The sequence below is a fragment of the Rhinopithecus roxellana genome, chromosome 1, assembly GCF_007565055.1.
Source record: "Rhinopithecus roxellana isolate Shanxi Qingling chromosome 1, ASM756505v1, whole genome shotgun sequence".
NCBI classification, from domain to species: Eukaryota; Metazoa; Chordata; class Mammalia; order Primates; family Cercopithecidae; genus Rhinopithecus; species Rhinopithecus roxellana.
The window spans coordinates 57526247-57550722 of NC_044549.1; the positions used below are offsets into that span (position 1 = coordinate 57526247).

The following is a 24476-nucleotide window of genomic DNA, read 5'->3' on the forward strand; positions in this document are numbered from 1 at the left end:
AATCCCAGCTACTCCGGAGGCCGAGGCTGGAGAATCGCTTGAACCCGGGAGGCGGAGGCTGCAGTGAACCGAGATCCTGCCACTGCACTCCAAGCCTCCGTCTCAAAAGAAAAACACCCATATCTCAAACGAGAAAATGCTTGCAAATAACCTGAAATCGCGGAACACTATTCTTTTTAAAACGATGTTTTAAGTAGGTCGTGAAAGTGGCCTTAATGTTATACTGCCTTATTCCAGTGACAAGTATTCATCATGTGTAAAATGGGAGAAATGAAATGTTATTAACAAAGATGTGAGACATCGATGAGAAGAGACGGTACCCTGTCTGAGCCCCCACCGGGTCGCGAGGATCGTTTTCCTGGTTGAGACCTGGCTACAGCGAAAGAACCCTAGGCCCGGGGAGGACTCTCGAGATTTCAGATCCAGGGCCGGGCTGTGCAAGTGGACAGCGCTGAAGGGGCGCTGGGGGTGGTAGGTGCAAAGTAGCCTACACGGCTCCTGCTGACGGAATCTGTCCATTTACGGGGACCGCCGCGGCATACCCGCCCCAGCCAGTCGGTCCTTTCCGGAAGTTCACCGCCCTAAATTCTTTTTCCGGTTCCGCTTACTCCTTCCGGTCACCATGGCGACCAGGCGCCTTGGGGTCGGGGAGACGCTGGGGGCCCTCAACGCGGCCCTGGGGCCTGGCAGTACGGTATGGATCAAGGAGACGCGCGCCCGCCACCTGCGTTCCCGAGACTTTCTGGCACCGCACCGCGCGCTGCAGGCGCGCTTCGATGACGGCCAGGTGGGCGTGAGCCGGGCGAGGCCGTGCGGCCGGGAGCTGGGCCCCGTGCCATGGCGCGCTAACACGCCCATTCTCCTGCAGGTGCCCGAGCATTTGCTCCATGTCCTCGCCTGCCTGCAGGGTCCCGGTGTGGCCCCGGTGCTGCGCTGCGCGCCGACTCCTGCGGGTCTGTCTCTCCAACTGCAGCGGCCCGCGGTCTTCGAGCGCGTCCTCAGCGCCGTGGCTGCCTATGCCACGCCCGCCTCGCCTGCCTTGCCGGGCCAGCGCGTCTTACTACACTGCCCAGCACTGCGCAGCTCCGCCTGCGCACTCCGCTTGAGCCAGCTGCGTACGGTGCTCGTGGCTGATCACCTGGCGCGAGCTCTGCGCGCTCACGGGTGAGCGGGGCCGCAGGGCCGGAATGGAGAAGGTGGGACTACCGGGGACCTAGAAAGCGAGCGGCGTCGCCTTTGGGGACAGCGGCTGGAGGTGGGAAGTCGTGGCGAGCTGGACCAACTGCTCAGGCTGAGGCGACCCCCCTCCCTTCCCAGGGTGTGCGTGCGCCTAGTGCCAGCTGTGCAAGATCCGCACATGCTGACCTTCCTGCAGCAACTGCGGGTGGACTGGCCCGCTGCCCCGGAGAGAGCTTCCTCCCACACCCTGAGGAGCCACGCCCTTGAAGAACTTACCTCTGCTCATGACGGGAGGACACTGTCCCCTGGCATCCTAGGCAGACTGTGTCTGAAGGAGCTGGTGGAAGAACAGGGCCGCACAGCTGGCTATGACCCCAACCTGAACAACTGTCTGGGTAGGACCTGTAGCCTAGCAAGGCCAGAAAAGGCAGGAGCGGGTGGGGGTGGGGACATCTCCGCTTCTTGCCAGCCTCAGCACCTGTCTTTTCTCTTTGCAGTGACTGAGGATCTCCTGTCTGTGCTAGCTGAGCTGCAGGAGGCTCTATGGCATTGGCCAGAGGACAGCCACCCAGGCCTGGTTAGTGACTCCCAGCCCTGTAGGTTCTCCCAAACCAAGTATACTGTACTTCCACAGTTATGATTGTCCTCCCTTAGGCTGGGGCCCCAGATACTGGTACAGACAGCTGCCTGGTTGTACATGTTGTTAGCTGTGAGGAGGAGTTCCAGCAACAGAAGTTGGACCTGCTTTGGCGGAAGTTGGTTGACAAGGCTCCACTCAGACAGGTGGGTTAATGATGGTGGAGCGCCCCACCACCTAACCCCCAACCCCAGAGGGCCCTTGAAAACCCACCGAGGGGCTTGTTAGCTGACAGGTCCAGAAACCAACACTTGATCTTGGGGGAGTTGCTGGACTTGAGAGGGCATGTGCAGCAGGTGCCAAAGCTCTGGGGAAGGGGGCTCTGTAGACACATCCCAAGAACACTAAAGACGAGGTTGAGAAGGCCGAACCGTGTGTAGCCTGAGGGGCTGGGTAGAAGGAGTCACTCAACCTGGCAGTTCCAATTTGAGAGAATATGGGCAGAGTAGAGGCACCAGATTTGGGACTTCCTGGAGAGTAGTGCCAACTAGGCTGAGCCCCCTGCCATCTTCCTGACAGAAGCACCTGATCTGTGGCCCTGTGAAAGTAACTGGTGCACCTGGCCCTCTGATGACTGCCCCTGAGTACTACACGTGAGTGAGGCTGGGAGGAACACCAACCTTAGCCAGGGTAGTGTGGGGGGACTCTTCACCCATGACCTTGCCCACTGGCCTCTCTCATCCAAACACAGGTTCCGGCATGCCCAGGTGTGCAAGGCCTCAGCACTGAAGCATGGTGGGGATCTGGCCCAAGGTATGCCTGGGAAACCCTGGCTGTGTTCTGGGTTAGGGGCAGGTTTTTTGCATCCCTGCCTTTGCCTGCAGACTGAATGACCAATCCTATACTCCCTCAGACCCAGGCTGGACAGAGATCTTTGGTGTTCTCTCTGTGGCCACCATCAAGTTTGAGATGCTGAGCACAGCCCCACAGAGTCAGGTGAGCCTGGGAGCCTGACAGGGCCAGTGTTGGGGTACCGGGTGTGGTGGCTGCCTTCTCTCTGCAGCTGTGCTCCTATTCCCCAGCTCTTCCTGGCTCTGGCTGACAACATCTCCACGAAGGGCACAAAGAGTGGCACCTTTGTCATGTATAATTGTGCCCGTCTTGCCACACTCTTTGAGAGTTACAAGTGTAGTACGGAACAAGGTCTGTACCCCACTTTTCCTCCTGTTAGCAGTCTGGACTTCTCACTACTACATGATGAGGTGAGTGTCCCTCCCAGTAGCTGGCACAAAGGAAGCCTGGACTTCCCCGCCCAGCACCTTTCTCCCCCACAGGGTGAGTGGTTGTTGCTCTTCAACAATATCCTCCCCTTTCCGGATCTGCTGAGCCAGACAGCAATGCTGGACTGCACAGCCCCAGGGCTCCACATCACTGCACACACAGAGATGGTGAGGCACAACCAGGACACTCTACACTCTATTCTTTATTCTGGCTTGGGGCACAAGAGCAAAGAGATGGGCCAGTGACTCAGTCTCTGTCTCTAGATGTGCAAGTTCCTGGTACAGCTCAGCATGGATTTCAGCTCCTACTACAACCGGGTACACATCCTAGGGGTGAGCACACAGCACAACAGGTTGGGACGTGCAGAGAGGTACAGGGTAAAGACAAAGGAAGCGGAGGATGAGACCAGTAGGCCCCTTCTCTTTCAGGAGCCTCGACCACACCGCTTTGGTCAGATGTTCGTCCGCCTGCAGCTTCTGAAGGCTGTGCGTGAGGTGCTCCATACTGGCCTGGCTATGCTGGGTATCCCTCCACTGAGCCACATCTAAGGCCACAGAGGCTCCAATATTTGGGAATGTTCACAAAGTCATCAACTGGAAAAAAAAGCAAAAACCCACGGCCAAAATAAATTGGTACTGTTACAAAGTTCTGTCTTGTCATGGGGAGTGGGGCATATTCTTGGCAGCACTCCACTCACCTTCAGCTCCTGGACCGATGTCAGGAACCCGCGGCCGCCACCTCCTCCCCTCAAGGCATGCTGAGCATGGGCACAGACAGCCCATCCCTGCTCCATGCTGTCTGCGAGCAGGCCCCATGCCCAGCACGCCGGCCACCGTGGGATACCTCAGTCATACCAGTTGTAAACCTCAAGCCCCTGACCCCCAAGGGCACAGCGGTGGCCAAACTCAGGGCTCACAGGCCAGCAGTCCATGTCAGCCACATCTGGCACATGGTACACAGTGCTATTCATGAAGGTGGGTTCACCATGCCCCAGACGCCAGAAGGTCAGCCGTTGATCAATGGAGGCTGAGACCATGATGCTTGGGCTTAGGATCTTGAGGCCTGTCACATGGGCAGCATGTGCACAGGGGACACAGTATTCCTCTAGCACACGCAGCTGGGGTACCAGCCCACCCTCTCCCATAGCCTCTTCTAGCTCTAGCATCTCCACAGCAAGCACGAAGACATGGAGGGATCCATCTTCACTGCCACTGGCCACGAGATGGTGGCCCTCACGGGTGGGCAACGTGTGCAGGCTGTTGATACCACAGCTGTGGGCCTGGAGAGTCAGAGAGGGGGTGCCAAGCCCTGAAGGAAGAGGGTAGTTGTCAGGGCCCCACCTGCCACATGTGTGAGGGCTATGTGACAGGTGAGGAGGGGTAGCCACGGTTGCACATTAGCTACTCACGGTAGGGAAGCCCAGGATCCACTGGAGGCTCCAGGACAGTGGAGCCATGGTCTAGCACAGTGGTGAGATCCCAGAAAGCCAGGTTGCCATCAGTAGCTGCGCTGCACAGGAGGAGCCTCCTGGAAGCCAGGAAAAGACAGCCTGGTCAATGACAGAGATGAAGCTCAACAGGAACCCCCCCACCCAGCCCATGCAGGACCATCATCCAGCCCCTCTCACCGTCTCTGGTTGGGTGCCTCATGTGTAAAGGAGTGGACCTTAAGGACACATCGCTTATGGTGGAAGGTTTCAGCAAGGAGCTGCAGAATCCGCCCGGAATCCTGCAAGAGAAAGAGCCTGGGGGGCGGGGGGTGGCCTAGCTCAGAATGCATCCTAAACAACCTTACTTCCTTTGTCTCCCGCCCCACTGGGCCCTGTGCTCTCACCTTACAGCCCCATCACTACAGGCTGCAGCCACAAGGGGGCCAAGGCTGGGCTGGTCAAGTTCACACACAGCAAGGGACATGTACCTGCAGGGACAACACGCAGCTGTCAGGTGGAGCCTGCAAGCCTGGGAGCATCTGCATGACCCATACCACACCCTGCCCAGGAGCATGTATTACCTGGTCTCTGGGTCTGCCTTGACCATTCGATGCCGATTGTGTTGCCGTTCCCAATAGTCATCTAGCCGGTGGGACGAAAGGTGCATGACATGGCAGGCGAGGCGGCTTGGGGTGCTGGGGTCCGGAGTAACCATGATGCTGAAGCAGTGCATCTCAGCCCGTCCCCCCGCAGACACCACATGGGCAGTCAGGCCTGGCTGAGGATCCTGAGGGCCACCTGGGGTGCCAATGCCCCACACAGCCACAGCACGTACAGAGGAGATGTGGTTACAAACAGCTGTGAGTGCGTGGGCTGAGCCTGTGGTTGTAGGGAGTGCTAGGACACAGACAGTAGTGTCCTCACTACAGGTGATCACAATGTCAGTCAAGTCGGGTCCCTCACTGCCAGGCTCCAGGTCATCAGGCTGCATGAAGCTGGGCACTCCATATTCAGGCCCCAGGGTAATGGTGCCCACACGCTTTACACAAGTGATCTCACGGCCATGCAGACCCTCCCGGAGAATCACATGTGGCCGAGTGCAGCCACCCAGAGCCCTGTACAGCATGACATCCCCATCCTTGAGGTAAGCAAAGGCCATGGCCGCCTCAGTATCAGAGAATGCCCACGAACGGTGCCCTCCACCACAGTTGACGATGTGCAGCTTCTCGTGTGAACGGGGGCTCCACACCACAAACTCATTGGCATGGAAACCCAGGATAACCATGCTCCCATCGGGCACTATACGGAGCCCAGCTAGCCAGTTCATGCCTCGACAGGACTTCTGCCTTAGGACTGGCTGGAGCTGGCCGTCTCGTACAAATAGCTGGTAGTAGGCGCCATCGCGCCCTGTGGTATACACATAGCCACCATGGCATGTGACTGAGGTCACACCCTGCTTCCCATGCAGAGAGGGCAGGGTAGACACTGGGCCCAACCCAGTGAAAGCATTCCCACCCCCACTACCACCACTACCCACTCCAGGTGCCCCAGCACCAGCCCCAGTCATGCCTCCCACCCCAGGGTCCTTGAGCAGACCTGGTCTGGAGGGGAACAGTAGCACAGAGCCCCGGCGGTCACCACACACCAGGAAGTCACCTGGGGGTAGGAAGGCACTGCATGTGTGCCATCTCTGCTTGCCTGGGGGCAGCAGGTACCGACAACGTTCTTTGACAAAGATGGCCTTGCCAGAGGGTGAGGCTGAGATCTCTAGGCAAGCTACTACCCCACCAGGGCCCGATGCCAGCAACAGGAGCTCCTCATAACCACGCAGGGCCCAGCTCAAGCTGTGCACCTTCCCAGGAAACAGGGTCTGGTCCACAGCAGCAGTTGGAGTGTTGATGGGGACAATCTTGATACAACCTTCCCCATTGGCCATAGCACACAATCCAAAGCCCTCAGGACCAGGAGCTGCCTCCAGCAGGCAGTAGGACTGGAAATGTTTATCCTCTAACAGTTGCTCCCAGCACTTGACCTCGACGTCATAGAGATACAGGGCCCCTGTATCAGTCACTGCCAGCAGTCGCCAAGAGCCAGCCAGCGTCACAGCCTTGAGGGTACCTGGCCTACTACGGGACTTGAAGCAGAGAGCCGAGACCCCCAATCCCCGGTACCCACGCCTTACCAAGTGCCACAGCCGAATGCCTGAGTCATCACCCCCAGTGATCACCCAGGCCTGCCTCTCATGGGTAGCTATGGCCCGGATCCCACGTCCCTGGTGTCCCCGAAAGGCCTGGAGGATCTCACCTTCATGGCTCCACACCAAGCAGACACAGTCCTCTCCTGCACTGATAAGGTAATTCTCTAGGAGCTTGACCTGCCACACACGGGCGCTGTGCCCAAAGCAGTGCCCAATATTCTGCACTCGACCCCCAGGCACTCGCAGGTCGCCCACCTTCCAGATACGAACGCTTCGGTCTTCTGAAGCTGTAGCCAGCAAACCCTTGCTTTCCAGGTATGACATGCTGAAGATGATGCCCACATGCCCACTGATTCGTCGGTCAGGTGCTACAGGTTTGTTGTCTGCTAAGGCAGTTGCTGGGTACCAGACCAAGAGCTGGTTGGAAACAGCACCTGCCACTATGGTCAGCTCCTTCCAGGCGTCTCCAATCAGGCAGGCTGAAGAGAGGGTGCACCTGTCTGTGCAGGGCACCTCTTGCAGGATGCACCCTACTATAGGATCATATAGCACCACTGAGTTGTGGCCCAGGGCCAAGGCTATATTTCCCTCAAGCCAGCGTGCATCCCAAATCCAGTCAGACATGTTCCACAGGCCAGAGCGCCAAAGCTCCCGGAAGTGGCCCTGTCCCCAGCTAATTTTCACAACTCGGAGTCCCTTGCTTCCAAACACAGCCACCATGGCCTCCAAGTCAAAGTCTCCATTAGGCTCTGGCCGCACCCGGAAGCCATGGATAAGATAGTGGCCAAGCAGGTTCTGTACTCGCTTTATCATCCGCAGATGTCCACCAAAGTCCAAGCTGTACACCAGAACATCGGGACCCTCACCTAGACAGAGGCAAAGAGCCATGTCAGAGCTATGTACCTAACTCTGATGACCCACAGGGAAGAGATGGGGATCAGGGAAACTTCTCAGCATGTAGCCTATGAACGCATCAGGACACACAATCCTGCAGCCTGAATCTTAGAAAATCCTTGGTTGAGAAAATCCTCGGCTGGGTGTGGTGGCTCACGCCTGTAATCCCAGCACTTTGGGAAGCCAAAGAGAGACTCTGTCTCAAAAGAAAAAAAAAGAAAATACTTGATCTCGGCCAGGCGCAGTGGTTCACGCCTGTAATCCTAGTACTTTGGGAGGCCAAGGCGGATGAATCACCTGAGGTCAGGAGTTCAGGACCAGCCTGGCCAACAAGGTGAAACTCCTTTCTATTAAAAATACAAAAATTAGCCAAGTGTGGTGGCAGGTGCCTGTAATCCCAGCTACTCGGGAGGCTGAGGCAGGAGAATCACTTGAACCCAGCAGGTGGAGGCTGCAGTGAGTCGAGATCGTACCACTTCACTCAGCCTGGGTGAAAGAGCGAAACTCCGTCTCAAAAAAAAAAAAAAGAAAAGAAAAAAGAAAATCCTTGGTCTCAGCTTCAGCTGGACTTTGAGTGCTGACTTTGTGCTTCCCTCGTCACTCTTTTTTTGTTTTGAGACAGAGTCTCACTCTGTCGCTGAGGCTGGAGTGCAGTGGCACTGTGTCGGCTCACTGCAACCTCCATCTCCCGGGTTCAAGCAACTCTCTTGTCTCAGCCTCCTGAGTAGCTTAGCTGGGATTACAGGGGCCCACCGCCATGCCTGGCTAGTTTTTTTTTTTTTTTTTTGAGACAGAGTCTTGCTGTGTTGCCCGGGCTGGAGTGCAGTGGCAGGATCTCGGCCCACTGCAAGCTCCGCCTCCTGCGTTCACGCCATTCTCCCACCTCAGCCTCCCGAGTAGCTGGGACTACACGTGCCTGCCGCCACGCCCGGCTAATTTTTTGTATTTTTAATAGAGACAGGTTTCACCATATTAGCCAGGACGATCTCGATCTCCTGACCTTGTGATCCGCCCACCTCGGCCTCCCAAAGTGCTGGGATTATAGGTGTGAGCCATGGCACCCAGCCAGTTTTTATATTTTTAGTAGAGACAGGGTTTCACCATGTTGGTCAGGCTGGTCTTGAACTCCTGACCTCAGGTGATCCACCCATCTTGGCCTCCCAATGTGCTGGGATTACAGGGATTACAGGTGTGAGCCGTTGTGCCCAGCCTCCTCATCAGTCACTTTTATTTTTTTTTTGAGACGGAGTCTTGCTCTGCCACCCAGGCTGAAGTGTAGTGGCATGATCTTGGCTCTCTGCAAGCTCTGCCTCCTAGGTTCACGCCATTATCTTGCCTCAGCCTCTCAAGTAGCTGGGACTACAGGCACCTGCCACCACGTCCCGCTAATTTTTTGCATTTTTAGTAGAGACGGGGTTTCACTGTGTTAGCCAGGATGGTCTCAATCTCCTGACCTCATGATCCGCCCGCCTCAGCCTCCCAAAGTGCTAGGATTACAAGAGTGAGCTACCACACCCAGCCTCATCAATCACTCTTGATGTTCAGTTAGACCACAAATTTCTCAAACTCAGAGTCTCCTCCTCACCTCACTTTTTTTTAATCAAAAAAAAAGAATAATAGAGATGAGGCCTGATACAGTGGCTCATGCCTGTAATCCCAGCACTTTGGAAGGCAGGAGGATCGCTTAAGCCCAGGAGTTTGAGACCAGCCTGGGCAACATGGTAAAACTCCGCCTCTAAAAGTTATGCAAATTAGCTGGGCATGATGATGCACGCCGGTAGTCCCAGCTACTTGGGAGGCTGAGGTGAGAGCATCTCTTGAGCCCAAGAGGTGGAAGGTGCAGTGACCTGAGATTACACCACTGCACTCCAACCTGAGCGACAGAGCAAGACTCTGACTCAAAAAAATAAAATAAAATAAAATGAGAAGGATTTTGACAATACAAAAAGAAAATAAAAGATGTAAAATGAGAAAGTCTAATCCAGTGGTTCTCCACAGGGGGCAACTTTCCCCACAGGAGACATCTGGCAATAGCTGCAAACAGTTTTGGCTGTCTCCAGGGGTTGTGCTACTGGCAACTAAGGCCAGGGATGATGCTAAACATCGTACAATGCACAAACAGCCTTCAAACAAAGAATCATCTGGTCTAAAAGGTCAATAGAGGCAAGACTGAGAAAACCCCGGTCTAATCTAACCAGACTGGGTAAGTGTAAGGGGAGGACAACTTGAGGACACAATATTTAGAATTAGGATTCAAGGATAAGCAGCAGTTAGCCAGAGGAAGGGAGGCAGAAGAGGGGGACTGGGAGATGGGGAGGCCGCAGAGTGATGGGAGGGTTTGAAGCTTTCTTGGTGGAGAAAACAGCAAGTATGATTACCCTGAGGTAGGCAAGAGCATTAAGTATGGTAGACGGAACAGGAAATGAAGAGCTCAGGAATAGGCTAGAGAGGCCAGGTGTGGTGGCTCATGCCTGTAATTCCAGCACTTTGGGAGGCTGAGGCAGGCGAATCACTTGAGGTCAGGAGTTTGAGACTAGCCTGGCCAACATGGTGAAGCCCCATCTCTACTAAAAAATACAACAATTAGCTGGGCATGATGGTGGGCACCTGTAATCCCAGCTACTCCGGAGGCTGAGGCAGGAGAATCACTTGAACCTGGGAGGTGGAGGTTGCAGTGAGCCAAGACCGTGCCACTGCGCTCCAGCCTGGGTTGACAGAGCAAGACTGTCTCAAAAAAAAAACCCAAAAAAACCAGAATTGTAGCTATATAAAAGTCACTCTGGAAGCCACAGAAGTGAATTAACTTGCAGTTTCTTAAACTTCATTTCCCAAGTTATTCCCCACCTTAAAACCCTTCAATAGGTTCTCCCCACTGCCCTTAGGGATAAAGTCAGATCAAGGCCTGAAACAATGTGGCCTCTGCTGGCTTGTCCAGCCTCCGAATTTCCTCCCAGGCTCCATTCCTGCTCTAACTTCACAAGAATTCCCTCCTTCCCCCAAAATGACAGATTCTTCCAGCCTCAAGGCCTTTGGTATGCTTACCCTCTGCGAGGAACTCACCCCTTTTCCTAGTTCACTCTTGTGGTTCTTTGAGTTTCTGCTTAGCTGTTCCCCCTCCAGGGGCCTTAGGAGTCTAGCCTGGGTTAGGAACTCCAAGCTCCAAGAACCCCCACACCAGATCGAAACTGGATCATCCCCATCCCAGACACACACCCTCTTAGGACTGGTGACAACTCACTCAAGGCCTGACCGCCAAGGTCCTGCCTCAGGACCCTTATACAACTCAGCAGGACCAACATAGGTCATTAGCGGCTTCATGAAATGACTGTTCGAGACCAGCCTGGACTCTGACACCTCAAGTCCCAGGCCTCGCCTGTCCTTTGCGACCCGGTTCTCCTTGGAGGAACGGACCTCCACACCTGATTTCCTGGACCTCAACCAACTCAGGAGGGGTCTCAGGGCCCGCTTCCCCGGGCACCGCCCCCTACACGTAAAGGTCTCAGCCGCCATTTTCCGCGACGCCATCCTCCTCAGAGTATCTCCACCCCCACCTTAGCGGGAAGAGATTCATCCCGCCCTCGAGAGGGCACACCCTTGCCCTCTCCCGACCCCGCCTTCCCCAAGAAGCCACACCCCCGAGGGGCCTCCTCCACCTCCCGGCTCTGCCTGGGAGAGGCCAAGCCCCCGCCCATCTCCTAGAAGGGAGCACACCCCCTCAACCTTCCGCTCCCGGGCCTCCGCGTTCCCCTGCACCTTCCCGGGGTTCCACCCGCCCTTTCCATGCGGGCTGAAGTTTATGAAGCGCCGCAGCAGCCACATCAGCTTTGTCTCTCGGGCCCCGCCGTCCTCAGGTTGGCCCTCGTCCCCGCCGTCTCCTGGGCTCCCTTCTCACCTCCGACCGGCCTCAACCTGCTCCCCGTCCTCTCCTCAGGGAATCCTTTTGTCCCTGTGGCGCCGCCCCTGGCAGGCGCTGTTTCTTTACCCCTTTCCCCCTGGCGTGCCTCAAGCCAAGCCTCACCCGCCAACAGCCGGTCCCCCACGCACTCCAGGCCCGTGACTGGGAGGAGTATAAGCTCCGAGGTTGCCAGCGGGCAAACGTAGTCCTCGAGAGCGTCCATGTCGATCCTCGAGGTGCTGAGGCAGCCACGGCTAAGAAGGGAGCTGAACTCTCGCGAGAACGAGCCTTCCCTGTGCGCCGCGCTGCCCATCAACAGCGCCCTCAGCTACAGGTAGCAGAGACCAGGGCGCCCGCGGCGGTTGTCCAATAACGACCCTTCGTCCCACGCAATCCAGCTCATGATTGGTGGGGCCCGCGGAGGGGCAGCCCTCCCCCCGCCCCCTCACGTGACGCTTGCAGGGCGCTCCTAGCTGGCAGCCTGATGCGCCTGGTGCGGGCTCTCCCCTGCAGACCCGGAGCTTGTCCTTCCAGGCGGCTCCAACCTTGTGGTTTTTTTATTTGACGGGGCAGATGGGGTCAATACACAATAAATAACATGAATATAGGAACTGCGCCGTATTGCGGCTGGCGGGGTGGGGCAAAACATTGGCCAGTCTGCAACAGGACAGAAGGACAGTCGGACCCCCGATCTTGGGCAGCTGGCGACCCGCGGCTGAGAACAGGGGCTAACTTTTCCCTCAGAGCTCCACGCGCGTATCGCGGTAGGCCCGATCCAGAGCCCACTCGGGCTGCGAATCGGCGCCCCCTTCTCGGGCCAGGCGGGCCATCTCCTGTTGGAACAGCGCTTGCCGCGCTCGGCTGGGGTCCACATTAATCCAGTTGTTGGCAATCCACTTGGTGCCGCGCGTGACCAGGCAGCCCCCGTGCAACGAGTAGTCGTCCACGTCACCCACCCAACCTAGAAGAGGAGGGTGACATGAGATCCTAGGCTGGGCTGGCCAAAGCTTGGCCTCATAGGGACCAAGAGCATGACCAAGGTGGGTCCAGCTGTGCATTCCTTGTGTAGCAAACACTCAGACCCAAGGCTTCCTTGGGGGCTCCTCATCTCACCCCACTAATGTGTAGTCAACACCACTGGCCCTCTGAAACCAGCTTTCTTGCTATTGGGCCTGTCCATATCCCTTCCCACCCTGGGTTGGCAAGGGACATGTGTCCCAAGCCCCAGGGAGTAGGAAGTCTGGGGCATCAGGGAATGATAGTGATGGAGATAACCCAATAGGCAGTACAGGTCCTGGGGCGGTCTGCTAAAGTCACTAAGGATGGCCTTTGGGAGGCACCAGGAGCAGAAAACCATTTGGAAAGCAGCCAGAAACAGCCCTCCATTGGGGCAGATGGGGACCGGGTAAAGGGAAGCTGTCCTCAGGGCACCCCCCGGGCCTGGTCATAGACCCTCACCTTGCCCATCAGGCAGGTAGTTGTACCAGAAGACTGCTGTGCCCTGTCGGGGCTTGACACGCAGGTTTCCCTTGTCACAGTGCCTCCGTGTGTCACGGAGGTCCACGTCATCCTGAATCAGACTCTGTGGGCAGCAGGGTGGTCGGGTGTTCAACCTGTCCCCACTATGGCCAGGCCAGCCAAGGGTGACCAAAGGGAAACCAACCAGATATGCCCAAGGAATCATTTGGGCCCACATCCTTAGACCTGGAGAGGTGTGTACTTCACTTGCCCAAGCCCCTGCCAGCCCACAAGAGTAATAGCACAGTCGACCCTTACCATTTCATCGTAGGTTCTGTTATCTGCTACAGGGAAAACAGTCTCACCCCCACCGGTGACGTTGTTCAAATAAAACAGCACTGTCATGTAACTGTAAGGCAGGGGGGCCACTGAGCAGGTCCCCAGTTGTGGATGCTCCCAGGGGCTTACCTGTGGGCAGGATAAGCTGCCCAGGTTCCTGTTGCCAGGGACCAGGACAGACTAGGATGGGTGACAATAGGGCAGGCCAGTGCCAAAATGTCCCTAGTCCCTCCTTCCCCCAAACCCAGTCTCTTACTGTGAGTTGCAACGGTTTTTTGGCCAAGATCACAGGTGCACTTAGCTAAATGCCATGGCCCCGAGCAAGGGCCTGGCAGGGAAAGGTAGGCTAGCAGAAGCAACAGGGCATGCTGAAGGGCTCCTTGGGGATCAGAAGGGGCTGGTCCAGAACAGCCACCTGAAGAGGAAAGAACTGCCTTGACAGGGGAGGGAGGCACAGCTTCAGCTTCTCTAAGTGGAATCAAGATCAACACCTGGGGGAATGGGCAGGACAAGCTGGGGGCCCAGCCTTGCCCCTTGCTTCAGAACTCTGGGGGCAAGTTTTGGTGTCTGTGGGTACTTCAGTCTGTGTTGACTGTTGACTCCAGTGGACACCATGGCCAGTAGCCACCCCTATCCAGCCACTTGGTAAATAGCTTGCGGGGAGAGGTGAGGGCATCACTGACTGGGATAACCAGGCAATCTCCTGGCCCCATGCCAAGGGGCATGCCCACAGTGCAGGGCTGTGCCTGTGTCATGGGCGTTCCTGGTCTGGGGATTGAAGGCAGCCCCCAGTTGGGAGATACTTGCCGGCAGGAGGTCTCGAAGGGTACAGACTCGTTGGCTACCAGCTTGGTATGGGAGCAGATGGTCTCTGGGTACACAGGCCCACTGTCCACGTGGGCATGGTAGTGGCCCCCCTCACCATATCGAACAACCTGCAGCGGCTCGCTGAGCTCCACGATCTCAGGCGACAGGCGAGTGAGGCGCAGCACCCTGGTGGGCAGCAGGCATTTGGCTGGGCAGCCCCAGGCAAGGTGGTGACCTGATGGAGCTGGCCAAGGTGGACCCTGGGCCTGCCACAAGCTCTGCCCCTACCCATCTCCCCTGGAAGTCCCTTGAGCCATCTCAGACTGGCCCTGTAAGAGTAGGAAGGGGTTACTCATGATGAGTCCTTCTCCCTCAGATGCCAAAGACAGAGACACCTGCTGTGTGGAAATGATGACATTTCCACTAAATAAAGGGGTGGGAGTCCTGAGGTCCTCCTCCCGTGGAAGGAAGTTGTTTATTTAAAAACCCTTGCCTGCTCTGACGGAAGGGGTCCTGTGGGCAAAGATAAGGGGTCATTTATCAGCAGAAAATAAGTGCTCAGTCTCTCTAATCCCAGTGACCCACTGTGCGCCTGCGCAGAGGGCTAATTTGCCTTTGTTAATTGCCTGTCTTTCAGTGGGTCCCAATCCTGGTCTGATAAATGGAACTTAATCCCAAATGGGTTAATACATTCTGTCCTCTTGGCCCCAGACAAGGGCTTCTGTGGAGGCCCTGCCCAGTCTTCTCCCCCTGCTCCAGTAAGAACAGTTTCAGGTGCTCACCTCTGGCGGATGGCACGCATGACGTGGTGGGCACCCTCACCCTGGTAGAGCCAGGTATGGTGGCTGTTCCGCACCAGCTCACTGGACTCTGCCTTGTGGCTCCTCATGTACTTGTGGAAGTCCCGAAGGTCCATGTTGGAGAACTCCTGCAGACTCAGCACTCCTGCACAGGGCACCCAACCATCAATGCTCGCCAAGCCCATATTGGGAGGCCACAGTGGCAGGCTGCACTTCCCTACCTACCCCAAGGCGGCAGCAGCCCCTGACCTCAGGCACTGAGGGGTCATGTACACTTGTCCCCCCCCGGACTTTTGGGTCACATGAACCTGGTTTCTGTCACAACAAGCTTTACAGGAAGACCCAGAGCAGTTCCTTTTCTCAGTTTAAGCCCTAATTTGGGCCGGGCGCGGTGGCTTAAGCCTGTAATCCCAGCACTTTGGGAGGCCGAGGCGGGCGGATCACAAGGTCAGGAGATCGAGACCATCCTGGCTAACATGGTGAAACCCCGTCTCTACTAAAAAATACAAAAAAAAAAAAAAAAAACTAGCCGGGCGAGGTGGCGGGCTCCTGTAGTCCCAGCTACTCGGGAGGCTGAGGCAGGAGAATGGCGTGAACCCGGGAGACGGAGCTTGCAGTGAGCTGAGATCTGGCCAGTGCACTCCAGCTTGGTTGACAGAACGAGACTCCGTCTCAAAAAAAAAAAAAAAAAAAAAAAAAAAAAAAAAAGGCCCTAATTTGGCCCTAGGAAGGAAGAGGCCCACCCCCTATTAGAGTGGCCAGAGAAAGTTCTCCAAAGGAAGCTTGAGCCATATGGCCAGGGCCCTGGCATTCCAGCCTGGCTGTATAGAGTGGTGGCCACTCTCCAGCCTGTGGAGGGTGAGGAGAGAGCAGGCAGTGCTGAGCCTCATCTAGGGCCTTACATACATATGTCAGGGTACAAGTAGGGCCAGTCCCCAGGGAGTTCCTCATGACCTCAGGTCTCATCCTGAGTGGAACCTACCTCACTAGCCCTGCCTACTGTGTTACCAGCCCACGTTAGCAATGAAAGTCAGGCCACCCCCTCTCATGAGAACATTCTCCACTGCCCTTGCTCAAACCATTAAGCAGGGGCTCCACCCTCTTGGGGTTCTGGAAGAGTAGCTGGTATCTTTGCTCCATGTTATTCTGGCTGACGCAAGGACGTCACCTTCCACTCTTTGGCCCAGATTCCTCTGAGGGTGGGGGACATTCGAGGGCTATGAGCCTGTCACCACCTCTGTTCTGGGGCCTGTAGCAGTATGGCAGCCATCCAGCCACAGGTCACGGCCAGATTCTTCACTCTGGTTCACCAGCCGCAAAGTGACTCTTTCAAGTCGTTTTTAACTGCTGTATCTTCCTTTCTTGGGCATGAGGGTGATGATCACACCTTAGAAACCTCCTGAGAGTTATTACCAGAGGAGGCACCACTTGCCTGACAGCTTCCCGGCCCACCCCTCCCCAGCAGTTAGCACAGTTAGCAGCACTACCACTTTATACGCTTCGGCATGACTCCAGGTGGACAAGAGGAAGGCAAGGGAGATCTCATTTAGACCAGGGAGGCTGTCTGCTGGGGTGGACCTCGTGTCTGGCTGGAGAGATGGATGGCTCAGGGTAAACAGCCAAGCTCTAGCTGGCCTCACTGTTGCCTTGCTCCTGCTCCACCCACTCTGTTCTCTGCCAACTAGCAGCCCTACTTCCTGTCCTCAGGCTCTCAACTCTGCCTGATGTTATCAAAAGGGTCTCCAAGAACTGCCCTCACAAGACCATCACCAAGGGGAACGGGGGGCCTGGCTGCCTGCCTACTTCCCAGGGGTAAAAAGCAAGGCTGGGTCCTTGCCTCCCCATCTCTGGCCACTATAAAGTGGTACAGAGAGGCTGCCTGGCTGTGGGGGAAGGGCCTAAGTTTTCAAAATGGTGCACCTGGGAGTGGGCAGGAGGCTCGCAGGGATAGGACTGTGCAGAAGTGTGAGCTCACCGTCACCATCAGGGTCGGCCTTGATCGCGGTGTACATCTCCTGAATGCTCTCTGGAGTCATCCACCATCCATTTCCCAGGCGAGTCTGGGCCAGGACCTAAAGCATAAGAGGGTCCCTCAATGGGTTACCCCAATGATGGAGAGCCAGCAGAGAACAGATGGCCCAGTGCTTGTTGTGGAGCAAAGTGTTCAAGTGAGGGCATGGATGAGGACACAGGGCAGAGCCCATTGGGCTGAAGTGAGTGCAGGTAGAAAGGTACAGAGCAGGCCGGGCGCGGTGGCTCACGCCTGTAATCCCAGCACTTTGGGAGGCCAAGGTGGGTGGATCACGAAGTCAGGAGATTGAGACCATGGTAAAACTCCGTCTTTACTAAAAATACTGGTGGGCACCTGTAGTCCCAGCTACTTGCGGGGCTGAGGCAGGAGAATGGCGTGAACCCGGGAGGCGGAGCTTGCAGTGAGCTGAGATCGCGCCACTGCACTCCAGCCTGGGCGACAGAGCGAGACTCCATCTCAAAAAAAAAAAAAAAGAAAGGTACAGAGCCTCTGAGGAGAAGGCTGGGGGCTGGGGGTCAAGAGGCATAGGGCCATTTGCATTCCTGGACTAAGGGCCTGTGGCCTTCATGGAGAGCACAGTTGGGTGGAAGCAGAGTGAAGGACAGGCCTGTGTCCCACTCAGATGCTCCGGGTAAGATGGGGAAAGCCAAGTCCTGGGTGTGAAGGGAGAACAGGCACCAGGGAGAGACCTGGTTAGGGCATGACCACCAGGCCCCTCAGGAAGATCAGGCTCAATGGGGTGTTCTGTGTGGGCAGTGCCCCCACCACCACTCTGCCAGACTTCTCTCAGAAGCTTGGCCCTCCAGCCTGGCTGTAGAGTGTGTGAGAGGTATGCAGGAGAGAGAGGCAGGCTGCTGGCCACCTCAAAGCTGCCACCCCATCCACCATGAGTTCTGTGGGGCCCCCAGCCATGACAGCAAGGAATGCAGGATACAGAAGGTCCATCCCTTGAAACCTATGGTGATAAATGCCATCAACCTCAGGTGGATTTTCCTGCCACCTTCTGAGGTTCCCAGCATAGCCAGGGGCTCTCCAGAGGGAAAGGGGACCCCCCAGGTCTGGGTATGCCCAGGCAGGTCTGGGTGGTATTTGACTCTTGGGACCAGGTCTGGGTGGTGTCTGACTCTTGGGACCAGGGCTGGGCTGGACAAGTGACCTGGCCACCAGAAAGGTGATTCTGGGCACTCCCACCCTGAGCCTACTCAGGTCCCAGGATTCCAACCTCGCGGAGCTGCAGGTGCCCATCACGGTTCTGGTCCAGCAACTGGAAGAGGTCCAGCTGGCTGACCTGCATAGTGCTCATTGCCTCTTCATACTCTTCAGTGGGCAGGATCTGGCTGCGCTGTAACCCCTTCATCTGCGCCAGATGGATGATGAGCCGGCACTCGTCATCAGTCAGGAAGCCAGGGATTTCTGCCAGAAGAGGAGGTGGGTGAGGCCAAGGACTGAGCCAGGGCGCCGGTGCACCCAGTACATTCCTCCCTGCAGGGTTCCTGGGGTACTGCATGTCCCTCAATGGCCACCAGGTCCGGAGGATGGAGGACTTTATAGACCCCTTGATTCTGACTTGTCAAGATTGAGTTGTCCTGCAAAGGCTGACTGGCGTTGGAAATGTGGGACCTCTCTTGTTGATGATGAGAGCACACATTTTCCAGGAGAGCCCTGGGAGGTGAGCAAGAGCTAACCTGGATATGGACTGACCCATCTTTGGGTTGGGACTGAAGGCTAAAGGGTGGTCCTGAAGGGCAGAGGGTTGATTGCTACTTCTTACTGACTATAAATGTTTAAAATGGGGAGATGGTGGCTGCTTCTTGCTTTCATTTTAACTTTTCAGCATTATTCAAATAAAAAAAGCACAAGACGTCCAATGCTTTAGGCCAGTCCAAGGGCCTTCCCCTCCAATTTCCTGCGTAGATGGGTGCTGGCCATCTGACCAGGGCCGAGTTGCCCAATGCTGGAAGATCACTGAGGGTTACTCAGGTTTGGGGCAGATACTGCTCTCTGAAAAGATATCCCAGGGTATCCTTTGCTTCCTCAATTCCTTCCCTGGTACAAATGTTCACTGAGTGCCTACTCTATGCCTCTACACCCCTGAGTAAAGATTAGTCAGGTCTGGGGCTTGGCTTCAGTGGCTGGCTGCCTGCACACCAGGCACAGCTGGTAGGTGGCTTGGTGGAGCTAGAACCTGAGCCTCACATCTAGGGAGCCCACATTCTGGTAGCCCCAGACACTTCCAGAGCGGGAGCATGGGCCCTGCTTCCTTCCCTTGTTGCTGGGAGAGAGGACTTCACTGGGGGACAAGAAGCACACAGAGTAGCTGATTGGAGGAAGGGTGGCACTGCTACCTGTGGAGTGGCCTGCCGCTTCTCTCAGTTACACTTCCAGCACAAAGTTCCAGCCATTGCTAAGAGGAAGGAAAACGGCCACTCAGCATCAGGGTTGGAGCTTTTTAAATTTTATTTTATTATTTTTTGTACAGATGGAGTCTCCCTATGTTGCCCAGGCTGGTCTCAATGTCCTGGGCTCAAGCAATCCTTCCACCTCGGTCTCAAAAATGCTGGGATTATAAGCATGAGCCACCACATCTGGCCTGGAGTGGTTTTTAATAGTAATTACAACAGAAAATGCTTAGGTAGCACAAACTCTGCGCAAGGCACTGCCTAAGTACTTCATACATATCAACTCCTCAATCCTTATACTTACCCTAGAAGGCCAGGCCCCATTAATTCAACCATCCTATCTAAGAGGAAACCCAAGCACAGAGAAATAAGTGCCTTGCCACGGGCCACCCAGCGTGCTGTGTTCCAGAAACCATGCTCATGACCAGATTCAGCTACTAGGAGCAGGTGACCCTGGCGTGATAACATTGAGGATAGGACAAAGGCCCCCACTATTGGCCTGCATGATCCTGTTACCCTAGCAAACCCAGAAAGGGTGTGATCCAAGGGAAGACAGCCCTGTGGAACAATGGGTTAGATCAAATTGCAAATCAACAGTCACCTCCTGATTGCTTAACACAAAATTTTAAAAGAAAGAAAAAGGAAGCCAGAAAAAGAAAACACAGGCCCAGGTTTCTTCAGTTTATTAGGTGCCAGTAATCCGCAAGCCCAGTGGAGATGCCTCCAGCCTCTACAGTCCCCTGCTGTGTGCTAATCAAAAACAAACAGCCCAGTCAGCATGTTGGGGCCTCACCAGGTGGGTCCAGGCACCTCGGAGCTGTACAGACCCCTGCAGGATCTCCTCTGTTGGCTCCTGGGGTGCAGGAACAGCCCTATAAAACCCTCAACCTCAGTTCATTAAGACCAAGGCACAGAAGGCAGTGATGGAGCGAGGGCTGTGGCTGCTGGTGACGCTGGTGATGCTGTGGGGTGAAGGCAGGGTCGGGGCTCCCTGGGGCTGCATGAGGTGCATGCCCATTCCCCAAGCCATGGCCCTGTGCCATGACGTTGGCTACACAGATGCTGCTGCTCAACTTGCTGGACCACGACACAGCAGCTGAGGCCATCCAGCAGTTGGTCAGCTGGCTGCCCCTGCTTGCCCAGGAGTGCCACCCCGATGCCTGCCTCTTCCTCTGTTCTTTGCCCCTGTATGCCTTGACAGGTAGGACAGGGGCTTCCAGGTACAGGACCCTGGAGGGCTCCCTCAGGGCCCTGCTCTGGTGGCTCAGGTCTTCAGTAATCCTTGCTGAGTACCTATCAGGGCTGGGCACTGACAGGGACAGGGAGGATAATGGATCGTTTTGTTAGAGTGTTCCAGACAGAGGGAACCAGGTGCCCTTAGGCAGGAGACCACCAACGGTGGTCAAGGGTTCTTGAATGTCAAGACAGGACAGGTGGACAAGTCACTTCAGGCTGGGGGTTGGGGGCAGACGGGCTGGGATCTCCTCTCCATTGAGGTGTGGAAGCTCTGTCTGTCCAAAGAGACCCTGGCAAGAGATGGAGCAGAGGCCCTTTTGGTGGCCTTTTCTCCCAGAGAGTCCAGAGATCCCAAGACTGTTTCCTCTTCCCCAGCCTAACCTATCCTGTGAACAACAGTTCCCTCCCAGAGCCTCTGGGTGGCCATGTCAGCAGAACTCAGGATCAAGCCCTTGTACTGTTTGCCAACCCCAGCCCTCGCTGCGGTGCCCTGAAGGCCTTTCAGGACAAGAGGGAGGGCCCTGCTTCCTCACTTTAAGATGGAGAGTAAAGGCCCAAGGTGCAGGCTGCCTCTCGCAGACACTGGATGGCCACAGAACTGGAGGGCGAGGTGCACTGGAAAGCTGGAAAGACACTTGAGTGGGAGGAGGCGGAGGAGATAAGACAGAAGCACTGGGAGTGAAGAGGCAGAGCTGAGGACTGAGATGTGGGGAAAGCGGGAAAGCCAGGCTACAGGGCTGTTGCTAGGTGACCAGTGTCGTTGCCCAGCAACCAGAGAATTCCAGGCCACGAGACAGGGGTAGGAACATGGAGAGGTTCCAGATGATCTGGGTGCCCAGCCTGTGGCAGTGCAGCCCCCTACCCTTTCCCCCAAAGGGTCATCTACCCCTCCCACAGCCTGTGCGAGGCTATGCAGCCCAGCTGTGAGCCCATCATGGCCTGCTACGGCTACCCCTGGCCAGCCATCCTGCACTGTGGACGCTTCCCCTTGGGCCATGATCTCTGCATCACTGCCGTGGCCAAAAAGAACTCCCGCCTTGGGCCGGGCGCGGTGGCTCAAGCCTGTAATCCCAGCACTTTGGGAGGCCGAGACGGGCGGATCATGAGGTCAGGAGATCGAGACCATCCTGGCTAATACGGTGAAACCCCGTCTCTACTAAAAAATACAAAAAACTAGCCGGGCGACAAGGCGGGCGCCTGTAGTCCCAGCTACTCGGGAGGCTGAGACAGGAGAATGGCGTGAACCCGGGAGGCGGAGCTTGCAGTGAGCTGAGAGCCGGCCACTGCACTCCAGCCTGGGTGGCAGAGCAAGACTCCGTCTCAAAAAAAAAAAAAAAAAAAAAAAAAAAAAAAAAAAAGAACTCCCGCCTGGACCACCCATGTGAGTCTGCACATGGCTGGTCTCCACCTTGCTCGGCCCCACCCCTTTCAAATAATTCCCCAGGGGATCAGGTAAACTGTACTCAATGTCACCTACAGCAGGCATCCCTCTCAAAAAGGGTAAAAAAGAGGGAAAAGTGGGAGGGATCAGCCCCCTCCACTCCCTCCTCACTCCACCCCAACCACACTGACCGGTGCCTCGCCCTGCCCCTCTTCCCAGCACTGCGTGCCAGCTGCAGGCACTGCAAGTTGCAGGATGCAGGCTCCTCCAAGGAGGTCCTGGACACTCTCTGCACCAGTGACTTTGATGAGTCCTGGGCCTGTAGCTTTACACACCTCTTCCAAGTGCCTCCAATGCAGCTCCTGGCTCAGTGCTGAGGCAATGTAAGAGGGAATACCCAAATGTTATGCCTGGTTAGAACGAAAAGAAAAAATTCCTTTACAGGCATAGGACATTGCTAAAACAATAAAATGAAACCAAAAATTCTGCTAAGGAAGGTGGCATCCTAAGAGCCTGATTCTAAGGGCAGAGCATCAGACAAGACCAGGTGGAGGGGACTGGTGGATTAAACACTCTTGGGGGTTTAGGGAGGACTCCTAGAGGCCCATCTCCTCACCAGCCCCTCTGTTCCCACTGAGCAGTGAAGGTCAGGTTCTCCAGGCACAACAGTACTTCCTCTGGCCCCTGGGACTGCGACCCGTACTCCAGACTAGAGGTGCTGAAGACAGGACCACTGCCCACTGCAGAGCTGCAGCCCACCCTGCAACGGTGGCTGCAGCTGGATGTCACATGCGTGTACAATCTTTTCCAAGGAAGGCACACAGGGACCTATGTGTTGAGTGGGAAGATGGAGGGCTGCTGGCTCTTGGTAACGACAGCCTTTGCCTGGAGCCAGGGCCACCAAAATTTTCGGCTGGCTGTGCGCCATTGGCACCCTCACCAGTGCCAAGAATAGGGGCTAACCCTGCCAGGGAGAGCCTGGGACTTTGTAGCCATGGCCTCTGCAGTGGTCATGCAAATTGTGTGTGCTCCCATGGAAACACATACAACCTTCTTTCTGCTGCCCCCCAAGGAGATTTACAAACCAGAATCCAGAGAGGCACAAATCTCAAACAAGGTGGAAGTACACCTTCCATGGACACAGCTAGGGACTGCTTCTTGAGCAGGTAGTCCTCTGTCTGGCCAAGAGGTCAGACAGGCTCCCTGGCAGCTCTGTATGCTGGGTAGGGAAAACCACCTTCTGTCCTTCCCAGGCCCAGGATGACAGCCTGGCTAGTGACCCGCTACTACTGCCCATGTGCCTCAGAACCACAAGCTGAGTCTCTGGGCAGTAACATAGCCTTGGGCTATGCTCACCTTGGTCATGATGCTGTTTGTCAAACCCCGGACAGACTCAATTATACCTGATTAACCTTTACTGGGTCCGTGGCTTTGTCAAGCAGCAGGCCTATGAAAGAGCAGGGGTGTGTGTGGCAATGCAGAAGCCTGAGCTTAATTCCTTAAAAACCTGAACTAGCCAGGAGCAGTAGCTCACGCCTGTAATCCCAGCACTTTGGAAGGCTGAGCCAGGCGGATCACGAGGTCAAGAGATTGAGACCATCCTGGCCAACATGGTGAAACCCTATCTCTACTAAAAATACAAAAATTAGCTGGGTGTGGTTGTGGGTGCCTGTAGTTCCAGCTATTCGGAAGGCTGAGGCAGAAGAATCACTTGAACCCAGGAGGCGGAGGTTGCAGTGAGTTGAGATGCTATGCACCTGTAGTCCCAGCTACTTGGGAGGCTAAGGCAGGAGAATTGCTTGAACTCGGGAGGTGGAGGTTGCAGCGGGCTGAGATGGCACCACACTGCACTCCAGCCTGGCGATAGAGAGAGACTCATCTCAAAAAAAAAAAAAAAAAAAAAAAAAGCAACCTTGAACTGATAGGCACACTAAAATTCTTTCTCTACTTTTGGGCCTCCAGTGTTTATCATGAGTACCACAGTCTGATGTAGCTGCCCAATGGTTTTCTTAAGCTGAAAAAGAATATATTTAGAAATCCTGTGATAAAGCAGTCATGATTTTAAAATAAATTGTTTTGTATACTGGTAGCAATTACTCATTTACCTCAAATCGTTAAGAAAAATGGATTAGGCCGGGCGCCGTGGCTCAAGCCTATAATCCCAGCACTTTGGGAGGCCGAGGCGGGCGGATCACGAGGTCAGGAGATCAAGACCATCCTGGCTAACATGGTGAAACCCCGTCTCTACTAAAAAAAATACCAAAAACTAGCCGGGCGAGGTGGCGGGCGACTGTAGTCCCAGCTACTCGGGAGGCTGAGGCAGGAGAATGGTGTGAACCCGGGAGGCGGAGCTTGCAGTGAGCTGAGATTCGGCCACTGCACTCCAGCCTGGGCAACAGAGTGAGACTCCATCTCAAAAAAAAAAAAAAAAGAAAAAGAAAAATGGATTAAAACTCTTGCTGGCGACCAGGCGCGGTGGCTCACGCCTGTAATCTCAGCACTTTGGGAGGCCGAGACGGGCAGATCACGAGGTCAGGAGATCGAGACCATCCTGGCTAACATGGTGAAACCC

General features: G+C 55.5%; 3 protein-coding genes across 10 annotated transcripts in view; 1 reads left to right on the forward strand and 2 right to left on the reverse strand.

Moving 5' to 3' along the window:
* Window positions 1-3682, forward strand: DALRD3 (DALR anticodon binding domain containing 3). Of its 5 annotated transcripts, none has more exons than XM_010370144.2 (12): window positions 1-787; window positions 869-1164; window positions 1318-1574; window positions 1677-1756; window positions 1834-1962; window positions 2336-2409; window positions 2508-2569; window positions 2670-2752; window positions 2839-3018; window positions 3091-3204; window positions 3301-3369; window positions 3466-3682. In XM_010370144.2, the coding sequence occupies exons 1-12, from the start codon at window positions 623-625 to the stop codon at window positions 3583-3585; spliced, it is 1629 nt and encodes a 542-aa protein (XP_010368446.1). In that variant the 5' UTR covers window positions 1-622; the 3' UTR covers window positions 3586-3682. The 5 variants fall into 5 exon arrangements, with proteins under 5 accessions (XP_010368446.1, XP_010368471.1, XP_010368431.1 ...); XM_010370169.2 differs by having other exon boundaries at window positions 2839-3022; window positions 3097-3204; window positions 3466-3530; XM_010370129.2 differs by having other exon boundaries at window positions 3301-3682.
* Window positions 3220-12046, reverse strand: WDR6 (WD repeat domain 6). 3 transcript variants are annotated; one of them, XR_748699.2, is made up of 7 exons: window positions 11576-11898; window positions 5048-7529; window positions 4871-4954; window positions 4665-4781; window positions 4446-4564; window positions 3735-4345; window positions 3220-3630 (listed from the first exon to the last, which is right to left on the reverse strand). XR_748699.2 is itself a non-coding variant. In XM_010370119.2 (6 exons), the coding sequence occupies exons 1-6, from the start codon at window positions 11763-11765 to the stop codon at window positions 3882-3884; spliced, it is 3456 nt and encodes a 1151-aa protein (XP_010368421.2). In that variant the 5' UTR covers window positions 11766-12046; the 3' UTR covers window positions 3220-3881. The 3 variants fall into 3 exon arrangements, 1 of the variants encoding a protein (XP_010368421.2); XR_004052385.1 differs by having other exon boundaries at window positions 3220-4345; window positions 4446-4586; XM_010370119.2 differs by having other exon boundaries at window positions 3220-4345; window positions 11576-12046.
* P4HTM (prolyl 4-hydroxylase, transmembrane) overlaps window positions 11992-24476 on the reverse strand; it is a 19146-nt gene continuing 6661 nt past the window's right edge. Inside the window, exons 3-9 of one of the 2 annotated variants that reach the window (XM_010370107.2) lie at window positions 18111-18301; window positions 16832-16928; window positions 14839-15001; window positions 13933-14242; window positions 13229-13378; window positions 12911-13034; window positions 11992-12413 (exon numbers count right to left, since the gene is read on the reverse strand). In XM_010370107.2, coding sequence (XP_010368409.1) covers window positions 12193-12413; window positions 12911-13034; window positions 13229-13378; window positions 13933-14242; window positions 14839-15001; window positions 16832-16928; window positions 18111-18301 — 1256 coding nt within the window. In that variant the 3' untranslated portion in view covers window positions 11992-12192. The remainder of the gene's footprint in view (window positions 12414-12910; window positions 13035-13228; window positions 13379-13932; window positions 14243-14838; window positions 15002-16831; window positions 16929-18110; window positions 18302-24476) is intronic. The other variant, XM_010370098.2, reaches the window with a different exon arrangement.